Source organism: Cricetulus griseus, chromosome 4 (assembly GCF_003668045.3).
Source record: "Cricetulus griseus strain 17A/GY chromosome 4, alternate assembly CriGri-PICRH-1.0, whole genome shotgun sequence".
Lineage (NCBI taxonomy): Eukaryota > Metazoa > Chordata > Mammalia > Rodentia > Cricetidae > Cricetulus > Cricetulus griseus.
The window spans coordinates 16,540,216-16,557,607 of NC_048597.1; the positions used below are offsets into that span (position 1 = coordinate 16,540,216).

The window sequence follows — 17,392 nt, forward strand, 5'->3', positions numbered from 1 at the left end:
TTTCCTAGTTAAATCAATGTCTCAAGTCATGTTAAACTTTCAGATTTGCTTTACATTTATTTGCTTTGATGAACGCTTGTAAATTCACTACAAATCAAACAGCTTTACACTGGTTTAAAATTTACCTCCAGATCTTTACGCCTTCCTCATAAAATGAATAACGTGCTAAAGATAAGATACAGTACCACTTAAGATGTGATTTATAGAATTGTTTGCAAGAGGGATATCAGCTATACAATTTCAATTAGAGTTAACTGGGTTGCACGGCAGGCACCTCACTTGTGAGGTAGAAAATATAATGGGTAATGCTATTGATCTTAGAGTTACATTAGGCCAGTAACTCATTCCAGATCTGTGAAATCATGGGCTTGGCTCTGCTTTCTACGGGACCTAAGCATGTTACTCATTAGCAAGAAAGAAATTCCTAATGTATAGAAACATTCCATGCAATAGAGTGTTGTTATGATTGAGTAACCATCACTCAAGATTGCCACATGACTTTCTTGGTTCAACTTTAATATTAACTGGTGAAGTAATAGCACATTACTTAAATTTTTGAACATATCATTGTTTGAATACATTCACTTAATCATTACTTTTTAGCAAAAATAAAAAATTTCTAACCAGGTGGACCCAATTCCTTTGCATATTGTAGTCTTCTGAATTTACAGTCAATAAGAGAGACTACATACTATCTTCTCATTGATAAGGAGAGTGGATGTCATTTCATTGTCCGTTCAGAAACTATCTTTTTTCTTCACAAACATAGGCTGCACTCCATCAGATGGATCAGTTTCCCTAAGAACTTGTTTAAATTGCAGATTTAAGAGTCCATCACAGGCTTGCAAATCAGAATCTTAAATTGAGGCTCAATGATGTTTGCTTTCTTGTGTCCCTCAGGTGACTATAACATATAATAAAGTTTGAGAACCATTGTTCTAAGCAAAAATAGTAATTAATCCTTTCACATTCAAAGAAGTTAGTGATCTTTTGTGCTTGTATAAACATATACTATGTATACTTACATACTGTAAATAGTATCAAAGTAGAAACAGAGTTGGTTTTAATATTTTGTGTTCTTGCATTAGTTTATGAAATAGTTACATTTCCTTGAAATAATAGAAGAAATGTCACTAAACAAATTATAAAATCAAGGCCAGGAATTTACATAATATAAATGACATGATGTGGCTGGACATTGGGAAGTGATATATTGGAAACAAAGCCAAGGCCCCTGGCCATGCAGAGACCCAGGAGAAAGGCAGAAAGCCTTATTCAGGGTTCAAGTGTCCCTGCCACTCAACTGACTTAGTATACATCACGTCAATTAAAACATTTGGTCCTAACATCAATATTTCATACTCACCTAATAAAATGTCAATTATTTTCATGAAATAGAAGGAACCTTTTAAAAACACCTGATTAAGCTTTGGTTTAACTTTAGTAACTTCTAAAAAATATAGAAGATATTGTGAGCAATAAACTTCATAAATATATCTAATATACAGATTAAGACCTTAGGACACAAAAGTAAAAATCACTGCCCTTCCTTCAGACAGTTTTGGTACAATTGTCGCACTTTAAATGTAGGCAACCTGTGACTGCCAATGCCACCTGTGTTCCTCTCTGTCCAATAGTGGAGCAGGGAGTGAGTGCTTTGACAGGCCACCTTCCCCCTTTTAACAGAACACTAAAGGAGGTTAAAACATTAGGCAAGGGGTCTCTCAGGACAATTCCTAACAGTGAGCCAAATTTTGAATACTTCATTACAGCAGTGGTTTTCAATTAAGTATATAGCATTTCATATTGTTTCATGATATAAAAATAAATAACTTGCTGGTTAGTACATGCCTTTAATTCCAGCAGAGGCATGCAGCTCTCTGTGAGTTCAGTGCTAGCCAGATCTCCATAGTCAGTTCCAAGCCAAGTATAGGCTACATAGTGAGGCCCTATCTCAAAAAAAGACAAATAAATACATAACCAGAATTCTTTGCATAATATGGGAGTAATGTGTGTCCATTTTTCATAATTAAGTTATGCTATTACATGTACATACCATTTCTTTGGGCATTAGATAGGAATTATTATGCACAAATAAGACCTATGTGATCAGGATCAACTATCACTTACCTCACTTGCAGTGTGACAAAAAGCCACACTCCTATAACTGAAATCTAAATGAAAACATATGTTCTGATTACTAGAAAATAAGAGATTTGATTATTTTGATTGAAATGTTAAGGTTTTCAAATCTGATTGGTATTTGACAAAACTTTCAGTCACATAAGAGAACTAACTCCAAAACTGTGTGAGAGCTCTTAATTCTTCTAAAATCACAATGTGAAATAGTTTTGCCTTTCACATGAAGGCTTTTTCTGGTACTTATATGTTACTTAATAAAGTGATTAGCATGTTGATGTTGCTGGGATTTTTTATTGTGGAATTTTAGAATGTTTAACTGTGTTGAAATAAAATGACAGAGCTAAGAAATGCTCCACCACAGGCTGGAGAGATGGCTCAGCCATTAAAGGCTAAACTCACAACCAAAAATATAAGAAACGCTCCACCAAAATTATAAACTTTCTGTTGTTACCAATGGGCCCATCTTCTTGAATAGCAAATTTCTGATGGCTAAAATGATGGTGAGAATAGACACATAACTGGCAACCGATCATATTTCTTTACATTTATATTTTTATTGGTAAACTTAGCACAGTTGTACTTATTTATACTGGATTGGCCATGTACCCACAATTTCCTTTTTTTTGTTTACACTTTAGGGTGATTCGGGAGGGCCGTTAATGTGCCAAGAAAACAACAGGTGGTTTCTTGTTGGTGTGACATCATTTGGAGTCCAATGTGCACTGCCTAATCGCCCTGGGGTGTATGCCCGGGTCTCAGGGTTCACAGAGTGGATACAAAGTTTTCTACATTAGACATTTTCCCGACCCAAACATGAAAGTTGGACAGTGTTTGTTTGATTGTTTTTCCTTTTTACTCAAAGTAGCATGGCAACTGAGAGTTTCATGAAAAGGAAAGAAAAGCTTTTCTTCTAAACTGAATCATTTAAATATTGGAATAAGGAAGAAAGACAAAACAAATTCAAATCAATCTTTGCAACATAAAGTAACTCTAAAATGGACTTTTGTTTCATAATAAACAATTATTTTATAGACATCATTTCCTTTGTTTTCAATCATTTTCATTACCTTCTATTATGTGAAGGGTTATTATTTTAAGACATCTGCAAACATTTAAGCAAAAATAGGTAAAGAAATGAAATGTAATAGTTTGTCTGAAGTGTGGTGTTTGAAATGAACTGTTGTAACTCATCTAATTGCCCTTTAGTGTACCACCAGAATCACCCTTGTTTTCTTTCTTTACCACCTGAGTGCATTTCTATTTAAATGTAATATTTTCCCTGTTCATATACATTTGTTATAAACTCATATTGCCAACATGATCACATCATCAATATGCCTTTTGTCCAGGTAAAGAAAACACACACACACACACACACACACACACACACACACACACACACACACACACACACACGTCTCTCTCCTGACCATAAAACATAAAAAAGTAAACTAGATAATAACATCATTCTACACAAATAATCTTTATCTGGGTCATTTTAACTTAACCATTTATGTCAAGCTGGTATTTACTAAAATCTTAAAAACAAGCAGGTATTTTGAGGAAATTCAGCTATTAAAATTTTTTTCTTAGTTTATATATTTATAGAATATCCTTAACATGAACAACTTGTTCCTTAACAGCTGAATTGTCCATTAAAGCCAAAAATGTGTAATAAATTAATTTGCTTTACTACTTTAATCTCTTGGATCATTTCCAGAGTAACTACAAATGTCAATTTAGCTTACAACACAGAATCTGCTGAAATCCTTAGCAACTTAAGACAACATGCACATATGCACACGCAGAGAGACATAGTTCACAAACACACACATGCACACACTCGCACATTTTTGCAACAATTGAAACAATGGAAGGATGAACAGGATTCAAATTAATTGAATAAAAAGAAGCAATTGCTGTGATTTGCTTTGTGAAGTAGGGAAGCTTCAGCTTCACTTAGAATGATTACAATTGGGGCAGTCAAGAGACACTGAAAACAACTGTGCAGATAGGAATGGCCCTGAAGGTTGAGGACGGAGGTCAAGAGACAATCAGGTCATGAAAAACATGCCATTAAAAGACGACGGTTGGACAAGATGACGGAGGACTAGATGTTCCCATAAACAACAGCATAAAAAGTCAGGGGTCTCAGAACACACTCTTCTTAATAAAATTTACTACTATTCTGAGACTAGCAAGGGGAAAGGAGCATAAAGAGTGTGTGGGGGGGAGAGGGTTGTTGTTTGTTTTGAATACATGAAGGCAGTTCCATATTTAATGGCATTTCCCAACATGTATTTAAACAATGTTCTGTAAACACAGGGTAGTTACATCACATATCGGTTTGGTTTTCGATGACCAGCTAAAACATTCAGAAGTGCTTCTGACCATCTTCTAATGGGAAGGAAATGACTTTTCCCGCCCTTGTCACAGATGAAGTTTGTCATTGACACCAGAAGTTAGCCTGACCTGGATAAGGATAGAAGGGGGATTAGCAGCCTTCCCTGATCACTTTGTGCTTTCACCTTCCAGCTGTTAAGAGTTCCTGGCAGCACAGACAAAGCCCAATCATCCTTCTCACAGTTGTAACTAAAGAAAGGAATTGGTGGAGTTGGCAAGGAAGGAAAACATAGATCCAAGCAGCTGGCCTCCCATTTGACCCAAAAGATGGAAAGCCACAGAAAGGATGGGGGCTAAATGAGGATAGCTGAGCTTAGAAGGCCGTTGCCCATCTCAGTCTCAAAGCAGCAGATGGAGAGCTGAGGTCCCTTTTTGCCTCTTATTTGGAAAACCAAGTCTACGTAAGGGAAGTACTTTATTATCCAACTGCAAAAGACTGGCAGAAAATAAGATTCTCTGTTCACTCTGTATACTTGCCTTCCATGTTTGTTTTCATCTTCAGGTAGTGATGAAACATACCTGTTCACTTAAGAATTTAGACAACACCAATGATCATTCCTCAGAAACAAGAACTTTTTATTTGGTTAAAAGTTACACAGGGACATTTGAAGACAAAATACAACTCTCTCTCTCTTGAGAAGAACAAATGCTACTTGTTGAGGAAACACGATCAGACAGAAGGGAGCCACAATTCACAATCATGAACAAACCCTGGTCAAAGACATTTAAACATCAATGGCCTCTCATCTATGGCCCTTTAACTGGGGTGATTTGTAGTTTTTGTTTTGTTTTGTTTTTTTCTTAATCTGTAATATCAGTGTGTTCTGCTTAGCCTCATACTGCTGAAAATCATTCAGCCACATATATCAATACAAGCTAAATTCAGTTAGAATCCCTTAGCCAAACTGCAGCTGTCTAACTCCAGGGTCAACCCTAGCCCTCCAAGAGCCATTCCGTTCCGTTAAGAGGGAGGAGCCACACATTGATTCCAGACACTCCAAGAATTCAGCTTTCAATTCAATAGGCAACGTGTGAAGACCTGTGATTTGTACTGTGGATGCAAATTTTTTCCAAGATAAACTACATTGGTGTCTATACAACTATTAGTAAAGATATTTTATTACAAAAATCAGCTTAATTTTAAATCAAGAATAATTGTAAGGCACGAGTCTTGCACAATTGAAGTTAGACAGTTCTTGCCTCTAAGTAAAGTTTTTCAGGTGATTGATGATACAGTCAGTCAATGAAAGTTTCTTATTTCTGAAGAGATTTCCTAAACCTTATGCAACCAAAAACAGAGAAATGAAACAACATGAACTATTTCTGCAAAAGAGAGAAAGAAAGAAAGAAAGAAAGAAAGAAAGAAAGAAAGAAAGATAGAAAGAAAGAAAGGAAGGAAGGAAGGAAGGAAGGAAGGAAGGAAGGAAGGAAGAAAGAAGAATAAAGGAAGAAAGAAAAAGTTTCCCAATGGAAAGATTTCTTTATGTCTATGTGAATTCAGTATTTAATCAAAACAGCATGTATGTAAAAGTGAAATGCCATAAATATAAATACTAGAACACTCCAACACTCTGTATTTATCAGACACTTTTGCAAAGGTAGAATTTTTCTGCACACTGTATATTTGAATCCAATTTATATTATACAAAGTACATCAATGCTGATCAATTATGAAGGTGAAAAAAAGCAAATGTAACTATTCCAACCCAGGGATTCCAGATATGTCCCCTGAAAGTTACTGTGTGGTCCATTTCATTTACGTGACGTTTGGTGCATTGTTCAGCTGAGAAAGGCAGGTCAACTCATTCCATGATTAACACAGCATATTTTGTAAGTGAAACTATGAACATATAAAAATTATTTTGACATTTGCCTCAAGGGGGAGCTTACAGTTCATCTTGCAGATCCTTTGAGATTTTTTAAGCCATTCCAAGCTAATGATGCCATTCCTTACACTGATCAAGAATTACAAAACTATTTTTTTTTTTTTACTTTCTGGAGCAAAGTCAGTTAAATATTATACTTCCATGCCACTTTCCTTTCTTGTGCTCTTTGAAATCCACAGTGTAGACTGGTTCGGGCTAGTTTTTGTTCTTCCTTTACTGAAAAACATAAAGAGAAATGAATTCAGTTCCTGAATCTGCTTGATTAGGCTGGTTGTGTCTTTGTCCAAAGAGAGATGCTCAGACAGTTAGGATGAGTTCTTCTTTCCTCATCAGCATATTTTCCTTTCCTACAAAAAAGTCTGGATTATCCCACTGTATGAAGATGACAAACGGTCCTTATGAGAACTGAAAACAAACCAACAAACATACCTGCATCTGTTAACTCACCATAGAATTGAAACATACATGCATAACAATGTTTGACAGAGTACTAAAGCATCCAATTTCTCCCAGTAAATCTTCTTTTCTTTGGCCAGCTTTCTAGATCTTACTTGGGTACTCTAATAATGTCTATTGCAGTTAGTGTCAAGTCATCCAAACATATGCTATGGTCCCAAATGTAAGGAATGCCTATCCGCCTTCTTCCATCAATCTTCCTGAGCGCTACTTAAGTCATTGTGTACAGAAAGCTTAATTTTGCCTCTCTCTCAAACCTACTTAGGTCATTTGTGTACAGAAAGCTTAATTATGCCTCTCTCTCAACTGATGTAAGTCCAAAACAGACACATGTTTGGTGACTTGAGAGTCTGTGAATTCTTCCTCCAAGGTATGTCTGACACAAAACTTCTTTCCTGTAGAACTGGACCTAAGTCCTCATGGAATCCCGTGCCAGGTATTCTGATGGTTTTTCCTATAGCAGTCATTGCCCAGGCTACTACAGAAGTGTCTGTAAGTTTCCCCAAGTCTCTACCCGATTACATGTCAGGATCTGCATTTCTTTGCTTTAGTTTCCTGAGGATGGCCAATCACCTGGTCTGTTCACATTCCCTGTGTTTAGTACTTACTTCTACCCTAGGTATCCACAGTTCAGCCTCCACACTTTGCCACCCTCACAGACACACCCCTGCACCATTCCACCATCCTGTAGATTTGCAGAACTCTGTAAGGACAGATAAGGACTATTTCTAAGGCCCTGTGAATTGCAATGCAAAATACTTTGCTCATATCAATTTGAGTATTGTTGTTGTTTAGAAAACTCCAAATTACATGTTATATAGATATGCCTTCAAATAAATAAAGTCAACATAATTAATTCTACCAAGTATAACTAACATGAAGTGAAAATAAGTTACATTATGAATGTGGCTTTAATTGTAACTAATATTTCTCTTAAAAGGTTCTACCAGTTAAGGGAAGGAAAATTATTGTGGCAATGATATGGAATGAGAGAAACCACCATGTGTACCAGGTTGGAATTTAAACTTTCTGCAAGGCACTCAGATGATAATGGAGTGGAGTCTTTGATGAAGTTTCTCCTGGCTTTCCTGGAAGAAAGGAAAAGGGGAGGATCTAAGAATGATGAACACAGGACATCAGCTCATCTGGCAGCTGAGAGTGCCCAACTTTGGTTTATTTTCTCACTCTGAAGTTTGCAAACCAGTGAAGACAGCCACAGATCTTTTGAATGAATACAACCACTATTTGGGAAAAACAAAACAAACCTTAGGGGAGATGCTGTTGCTCAACACATTAACACATTGTACTTGACAAGTGAGAATGTTTGAATCCTATTTTAATGTTTACTAACGAATTTGCTACTTAAATGGCCACTTTAACCCATCTGTCTGGGCTAAGAGGGGATTCACAGTCCTCCTACACCATTGCTCTCCCAATGAGAAATCACATGTGATTCCATATATAGGCTTTGGAATTAGAGCAAGGAATGACACATTTTCTATTGTGTTTATTATATATAAAACATTAGAAAATAAATTTTATAGTGTTCTATATGTCTTTTAGTGAAAGTCAAGTTAATTTTTCAGACTTCATTTTAACAGCCCTTATTTTTAGCTTAAATATTTTTTGTATTTTTTTGTATTTTGCAGTATGTTACTGTTTTGCTTTATTTGACTTTGTTTTTTCTCGGGGGGAGGGTATTTTTGTTTGTTTGGTTTGGTTTGTGGGAGGTGTTTGATTATTTGTTTAGATATGTTCTTGTTACGTTACCCAGACTGGCCACAAACTTGAAGTCCTTCTGCTCTCCAACCACCCAAGTTCTAGGACTGTAGGCATGTGTTGCTAGACATGCCTAGATTAGATCACTTATAAACACACATTAATCATCTATAACTAATGTGACTAATTTTCAGGCTCTTCCGGTTTAAGGAAAAGAAGATGATGAAACAAAAAGGGAAAAATGATTTTATTTGCAGGTCCTTCTTTGACGTAAGCGTTCTTTTTGATGAATTATTTAATCATAAAACAAAGAAGTCATTTATCCCAGCACATCTGTCCTTATTTAAACGTATCTTCTAGTTTTTTCTTTGATACACATTTATAGTTTATTTATTAACATTTTATTGCAAGATTATACCACATGTAAAAAGTTCACTTCACTGACTCAAGGGTAATAATAATCACGAATAAGTATTTGACAAATCCCTACGAATTTTGCTGATAGGATATACTGTTTTATTTCAAAATGTCTGTCAGATAGTACCCAAGCGCTCTCTCTCTCTCTCCCCCTCTCTCTCTCTCTCTCCCTCTCTCTCTCTTCTCTCTCTCTCTCTCTCTCTCTCTCTCTCTCTCTCTCTCTCTCTCTCTCTCTCTCTCTCTCTCTCTCTCTCTCTCTCTCTCTCTCCCTCCCTCTCTCTCTTTCTCTCTCTCTCTCTCTCTCTCTCTCTCTCTCTCTCTCTCTCTCTCTCTCTCTGTGTGTGTTTGGAAAAGAACGAACTTTTTTATCTTTTGTCGAGACAAGGGCTCATGATGTAGCTCAGACTGCCCTGGAACTCACTAGCTCAAGCTCACCTTACATTCGTGTTAATCCTGCCTCTTCTTCCCAAGGGCACCACACTCAACTTGCTGTTTCCACAATGACACAATTTCCTAGTCTTAAAAAGGTTTTTTTTTTTTTTTTTTTTTGGAATAAAACAGAAGCCTATTATTTGAATCTTGAAACTACCCTTAAAACTAAGTCTTACAGGTAACTTGATATTCATATTGAAAGGTTTAGCATCAATTTTATTTTAACAATCCAGAGACCTTATGTACAGTGCATCTCATATGAGCTCACAAACACTCACACTACAGACCCATTGCATGTGCTAAGTGCACAACACAAGACAACTGAAGATGACCCAGCTGAGCCACCATTTTCCTGACTGAAAAGCAAAAACAACAAAGGAAGAAATTCACAGGACTTGTGAAGTATAAAGGAGACACTAGATTCCTCAGATAATCTAAGTACATACTGACAGGGAAGAACAGTACATTTAAGTATTTTTTCTCTTAATTATCTTGACACAAATATGGGTATTACCTTTTATGCAACATCTGGAAACAGCAGGTCCCGAAAGCAACAAGTATCAGTAAAAGCAGTGGAATCGTTGGTATAATAACATAAATTAAATTGGGAATTATACCTACAAAAATAAAACAGTTTTAGTGTTCAATGATAGCTCAGAAGGTACCCAAAATGCAAAGTTATGAGCAGATTCTCCTAGAGATTAAGGGAAAATAAAATTGTTATCAAAATGTAAACTCTAAGTACAAGAGCTTTTAAAAGATATAGATAATTTGACAAAATTATAAACAGAAGTGTAATGCCCTGGTTGGCACGCTCAATTGAAATACACATGCTTTCAAATTTCTATTACATTTCCAATTCAGACATGGGCTAATTTTCATAACATGTTAATAATCTTAGCTGTCTCGTTTTATTAATTCTTCTGCATCATGGGAGAAGTAAGACTTTATATTAAGAAATAATAATTACTATAATCATTGTTGACTTAGTAGATAATGAATTATCTTAGCCAATAAGCTTGACATCAGGAGAAAATGCATCTGGCCTTAAGTGACAATGAGCACATACTAGGTGGGAACGATGCAGTCACGACCCAGAGACACAAGACTCTGGAGGCAATGACATGATTTAATTAAATTCTGAAAATAGGTCATCTTTTAGCCCTGCTGTTTCACTTTCAATGATGGTATATATTCTTAGTAGATTTCAAAGAAAATCACCAACACTCAAGACCTACAGAGCATGAAATGACTTTATTAGCCATACTTCCAATATTATAAGAGGAAACATATCTGTAGTTTAATTATTCACTGATAAATTTAATTGTGTTTAGATGTTAAAATCAGATACCTGAAACATAATAAGCCCAAAGACTTAACAACATGTCTGTTTGGGAAAACAAAGAGAAACATTGCATTTGGCTTACAAACTAAAAGTCACAAATCACAAATCTTAAGGAGTCTAATAAAAGGTAGCCATAATTTATTCACCTCATGGTTTATCCTTTCCTTTGTTAAAGGGTGTATTTAATGAGATCTAGTGATATGTAATTCAGAGATATGATGCTGTTTAACATATTTTTAAATTCATATACAAATGCTTTTCATTTTAATCAAACCTACCCCTAACTCAACACTCCAGATTCTCACAGATCCCTCTCCTTACTTCGTCTTTACTTCAAGTCTTGGTGTGTGTGTGTGTGTGTGTGTGTTTGTCTGTGTCGGTGTCCCACGTGCTTGTTATCAAAATGGGGATCAAAATGGAGACAATAGTGATTGTGGAGTGCTCAGCCTTCCTTCTGAACCTCTATCTGTGAGTTATTGATTTTAAAATATTTGGTTCTTTGGATCAAGATTCACAAAAGAAATAGAATAAATATGTCTTTCCATCTAGATTATGTCATGTCACAAAAAAAGGCTTAAGGAATATTGAGGGTTGCTGGTGGCTTTGGAATAATGTTCTTGTATACTGTAAACATTTTTTACTCATGTTGGCTTAATAAAAACACTATTTGGTGAAGTATAAGCAGGAAGACCAGACTAGTATAATTCTAGAAAGAGGAAGGCAGAGAGTCATATCACCAGCCAGAAGCAGAGGAAGCAAGACAAAAATGCCTTACTGAGAAAATGTACCAAGCCATGTGGCTAAACATAGATAAGAATCATGGGTGAATTTTTTGTTGTTGTTGTTGTTTTTTGGTTGTTTGTTTTGTTTTGTTTTTCCAGGCAGCATTTCTCTGTGGCTTTAGAGGCTGTCCTGGAACTTGTAGACCAGACTGGTCTCAAACCCACAAAGATCCACCTGCCTCTGCCTCCTGAGTACTGGGATTATAGGCATGCACCATCTCCGGCCGGCTGAATTATGGGTGAATTTAAGTTGTAAGAGCTAGTTAGTAACATGCTTGAGCAATAGGCCAAACAGTTTATAATTAATATGAGCCTCTGTATGTTTATTTGGGACTGAACAGCTGCAGGACTGGGCAGGACAGAAACTTCCAACTATAGCTGGCTAATATGGAACTTTCACTGGAGATTGCATTTTTTTACTGTCTCATGAGTGACATAGGGGTAGAGAGCCCATTGTGTGTACCTCCTTCCAACATTCCATATGGTGATGTCACAGTGATAGTCTGTAATTGACCAGATAGAGGTATTTATACCAGGGAAGACTACATAAACTATAATGAGGCTTATTTTATACCTCATCTCTACTGCCAAACAAGCCCTAACATTCAACAGCAAACTGCTATTCCAGGCCACTAAATATGCCACTTTACATGGTAACTACTACATTGTATTGGGAAATGCTTTGTAGATACAGGTGGATCATTTTGTTTCATACTAGATACTTCCATCTGAAATGGAATTATTATTTTGTTTTGTTTTGTTTTGTTTTTGAGACAGGGTTTCTCTGTGTAGCTTTGGAACCTATCCTGGTTCTCTCTCTGGAGACAGGCTGGCCTTGAACTCACAGAGATCTGCCTGCCTCTGCCTCCGGAGTGCTGGGATTAAAGGTGTGTGCCACCACCGCCCAGCCTGATAAGGAATTTTTTAAAAAGGTTATTCTATCTAAAATGCATCATTGCATAGTTATTTCTCATGTAGGTCAAAAGTAAATGTCTCTGGGCCCATACTTAAAGCACGACATCCTTGAACCACATGAAAGGTTTTCCTGGGGTCAGCATGAAGCACTGGTTCAAAGCACAGTTCTTCAGTTGAGACATAAGAACACACAGATAGGACTCACCTGCTTCAGTAACAACCACACTCTCATGCGTGCCTCCAGGTTGGTTTGTAAGAAAAGGCTTCTCAACAGGGTCTGTTGGCTGAATCTCTGCAAGTAATTAGCATAGGAATGAAGAATAATAAACAAGTAAAATGCAAACATCAACAAAAATAAAAATTTATCATTAAACAGTGAAAGGTTGATTTGGATTTCTGAATAATTTACAGTCAAATATATATTACAAATTTAAAAGCACATAAAATTAACTAAAATAGCCAATGTTTAATTACCTCTGAATAAAAGAACCAATTTTGTAAATTCTTTCTAAATTCCAAACTTCATTTAGCAACCAACAGAGGTAGAGTGCTGCTACAATCAGCAATGACAAAGGGACCCAACATTACAGGGTTAAATAATCCTTTGTGAACTTAAAATGTAATACATAAGATACAATTCAAAACAAAGGTGAATTTTCTGTGTAATTGCCTTTATTGTGCAATAATAATTAGCAGATAGGTCCATAGTTGTATGTGGAGTTGCTGATTCAAGCAGCAGCCATTTTTGTGGGAATCCATTATGTAAATAAAATTTAAGAAGAGATGGTTTAGCATACAAATGAGAGCACACAGGCAATAAAACAGCAAAGGGACTTTGCCACTGCATATGGGAGGGAGCAAGATGGGGTGGGTATCTCTGGAGAATTGAAAGTTGTGGCATCTAAAAGCAAGAGGAAAATGAAGCCACATGCCAATTTTTCCTGTTGCTGTCAGTCCTGAAAGCCTGTTTTCAAGATTCTTTTGATTTACTTCCTTAAACCTGAAGACAGTAGCCCAGCCTCTGCTTAGAGGAACTGTTCCTAGTCCCTTCACTGCAGTTCAGCAGCTTTTGCAATTGATTCTGGAGGTGCCTCCTGTTGTTTACTATGTGTGCATCTTGGGTATCTTGCCCAACTATGTAAATACCAAGCAGCCATCTGAAAATCACGTCTGTGCTACCCAAATAATGACATTCTGAGATGTGAATTCCAATAGGGCCTGCTCCTTTTAATAACAGTAAGTCAAGTTTTACACCTTGTTTCTTTTCTAGCTTTATGTGATTAGATCTTTGAATTCCCAAATGCATGAGAAATGCTTGAGTTCTTACCATGGTCTGGTGCTACCATGTCATATACTTTCCCCCTAAGAAACCAATTGACAGTTTAATCAAAGTAAATTGTATTGGTGAGAAAAAATCCTAGCTAGGCAAGAATAGATTACAAATCTGCCAATTACCCCACCACCTACCTGCTGTAGTAAAGAAAATTTGGGTTGATAAGCAAGCCTACTGTGGCTCTGAAGTCTCCTTCTACTTGCACCTAACAAGGCCTCCATCTCATTCACCCAAATCCAAACCAAGGATAACTCTAGTACCACACATCCATTCAGACTCCTGGCACACAGGTCAGGCCACATGGTGTGGCACCCACTCTCCTCCAAACCCTAAACCTCACATCTAGAAAGTTATAAGAGTAAGGAATTTCCTTTATTTCTCCTGAGCTGAAGTGGTCCTCTCTCCTGTGATGTCTTTGTCTTGTTCCCTGAGGTAAATACTATAACTCTACTAATACTCCAGAAGTAAACGGAATTGAAGGATATTTTTCTTTGGAATCGTTCTTCAGGAGCCCCATCATGATTTCTGGGACAGTTTCTTCCTTAATGAAGTATTTCGGGGGTGGAGTACTAAACTGTAATTTCCCTCTGTAAGTCTATAACATCCTTTTATTTATGACAAGTCTAGGGGTTCACCATATTCTGAAGCCATTCTGGGCTATATTTTGAGTTTCAAATCAGATTGGGTCATAACACAAAAACAACAACAACAATAAAAAACCAAACAACAACAATAACAGCAAAACCAACTGTAAATGTTTTTACTGTTCAAAAATTAGATTCATCCTTCTTGTTATTTTATATACAAAAAAGTTAGTCTTTGGAACATAGTCACCTCATCAGATGCAAAAGACAAATTTAACACAAAAATAACACTTAAAAGTACTGCCATAAAAATAGATATCAGTGGACCAAAGGAATATATATGTGTTTCAGTAGAGGAAAAGAAAACATAAAATTGAATTATCCCATTTCTGAATAAACAGGGTAACTTTTTAACATTTTCAACATTTGTGGTCCTGCTACCAGATGACATATGGGAGTAGAAATATGAAAGTAAATAATAAATTCAAACTGATCATGGGTATAATAGATAAATACATGCACACGTATTACATAGCTACACTCCTTACTTTAACCCTCTCATTAATAAATGTCAAGTGTTGCAGCAAATTGAAAATATCACAGAATCTTAACTGCATTTCTCTAAGACACAACTGAAAAGAAAAGAAATGAATAACAGACTTAGCTCTGCAAAGGCTTCCAGGAGTGTAATGACAGATTTAGCAACCAAGGGCAAAGAATAAACTCACCAGGGATATAAAAAATTTGGCTAATATACTCAAGAGCAGGATAAACATAAAAGAAGGGGAAGTCTAATCCAATAATCCCTTGTGCTTCATGGCTTTATGAGAAAAGAAATTGTGTAATTTTCAAAGAATAATGGGAACATGGGTACTTGGATATAATTGCCTTCTATGGGCACATATTATGAGGTCATGTCCTTCATAAAGTTAAAATGACCCTTTCCAACATTGTGAAGAAAAATAGAAAAATAAATATATCAAGGCCTAAGTATCTAACTTGAGTGTCTAAGATGATCAAATATATGTTTACACATCTTTGATTAGTCCTTCTTGTAGTTTAAATCCCAATTCAATTGATGTGTCTTATTAAAAACTCAATTTGACTACATTCTGTGGGAAGCCACACTAATGTGACTTAGGTCAAGGTAATTTTCCAGTGGCTGTGTATGACAAGCAACTGAATATTTCACAAGAAAACTAACAAAGTGTCATTTTTCAAGAGACACAAATCAGATGGAGAATGGGTAGTGTGACCTTCTCTTTTTAACTATTGAGAAGAGATTTAAACTCAGGTGAGGGATTACATGGAAAACATTATGATATAACAAGGTGAAATAACATGCCTTGAGAAAGCTGATTGTTCCCCTAAACTCAGCTGGAATGAACCAAGGGACTATTGCTCACAAGTGTGCAAGTCTGTCTGCATTTTGTAGCTTATACCTACTTTCCGCACTGTTCTCCTAAGCATTTAAGATCTTTTCACACAGACAATTATCATTTATAAAACACGATTACAAAGCAGAGTGTGGTTCATGTATAAATTATTATTTTCTCTTGGAAATGCCTCTCCCAACAAATGTTTCTACCCATTCGCTTTTATCCAACACACTGGCTGGTTTGCTCTCCTACAAACAATATGTTTCTGTACACCTAAGAAGATGATGCCTCCTTCACAGGAATAATAAAGACAGGAAGCCTTAAAGACAAGGCCTTATCTGAACAAACATGCACAAAATCTACTATAGCTACAGATGTTCTTACCAGGTTCATACTTGCAGATGTAATTGTGCTTCATGTTACACCTATCATCGTTCCACTGGTAAAGGTAGGGACCTCCTAGGCCAGGATTGGCAGTTGGCTGATGGTACATGACAACACACTTTTCACTTCCACAAGAAGGTTCATCAGTGTACCAGTTCCTGCAAATACAGAACCAAAGGGACACTTAGCAACATGTGTTCTGAGTGCTTCCAGGCTTTTCTTTGGCCCTTCTGAATCCTCCAGGACACTAATAAACACCTCAGTATCCAGTCTCGCTTACCTGAACTGAGAGCTGCTTCCATCAGACCACTGGTAGAGATCTGGGCAGGCACCAGATGTTTGGCCATCTCCACTTCTCAAAAGTCCGATCCAGAAGTCACCATCTGAAATCCCTGTTCCTGGTTTTGTCAGGTTCTGCAACATGCTCTCTATCAGCTTCTGTTCATCTTCATTCTCAAGACTGAGGAGGACACCTCCTTCAGTTTCACAAGCCAGGCGTGCTTCCTGGAAGCTCACTCGGCTAGACAGTTCATGGAAGTAGGCCATTTTGTAGCAGGGATGTTTCACATCAGCAAAACACACCTTTTGACCTAAAACAAACATATAGATAAACTGATGGTGAGGTCTTTTTTCCTAAGTTTGATATTAATCATATCAAAATATTATATTGATTATATTAATCATTATAAAAGAACAATTCATAATAGGAAACACTATCAAGAACTCTTTTCTCCAAGATATGTTCATGGGTGTAATGCGGTATGGTATTTATGGGAGCAAACAACTACTCTCTGATTAGATTAAGTCTTGCCTCTCCAGGAGGAAAACCATGCCTGCTATTGAAAATCTGGTCAAGAACTAATGACTGGGGAACTAATGACTCACAAGCCACAAGGGTGAACATATTACTGTTATTTGGGTGAAGGAACATATTTTTAAAGTTTCCCTCTAAATTCATCTCTCTCTCTCTACCCATAGATTAAAGGACCTCTCAAACCTCATCAGGAAGTTTCTTTGCGCAGTAGATGGTAGTTAGCACAGAAACTCACAATTAATCCAAATGTAAAGAATGAGTGACTATAGAGTGCTCAGCCAGAAATCAGACATCTATATCAGACCCTCCTACCCAAGGTATAGGTACCATCGTGAAAAGGGTGTAGAAAGAATGTAAGAGCCAAATGTTGGGGAAGACCAGAGCAAAGGAGTGTCATATAG

The 17,392-nt window shown here is 36.6% G+C and overlaps 2 protein-coding genes across 4 annotated transcripts in view; one reads left to right on the forward strand and one right to left on the reverse strand.

The window, feature by feature from the left end:
• Tmprss15 (transmembrane serine protease 15) overlaps positions 1-3,137 on the forward strand; it is a 103,247-nt gene extending 100,110 nt beyond the window's left edge. For all 3 annotated transcript variants that reach the window (XM_027413318.2, XM_027413319.2, XM_027413320.2), the window contains one exon: positions 2,781-3,137. In XM_027413318.2, the coding sequence (XP_027269119.1) occupies positions 2,781-2,936 (156 nt within the window). In that variant the 3' untranslated portion in view covers positions 2,937-3,137. The remainder of the gene's footprint in view (positions 1-2,780) is intronic.
• A 2,819-nt stretch (positions 3,138-5,956) lies between these two features.
• Chodl (chondrolectin) lies at positions 5,957-16,761 on the reverse strand. The gene is made up of 5 exons (XM_035444347.1): positions 16,458-16,761; positions 16,178-16,335; positions 12,703-12,789; positions 9,970-10,072; positions 5,957-6,647 (listed from the first exon to the last, which is right to left on the reverse strand). Exons 1-5 carry the CDS (start codon positions 16,721-16,723, stop codon positions 6,563-6,565), a joined length of 699 nt encoding a protein of 232 aa, XP_035300238.1. The 5' UTR covers positions 16,724-16,761; the 3' UTR covers positions 5,957-6,562.
• Between the last annotated feature and the right edge of the window lie 631 nt (positions 16,762-17,392).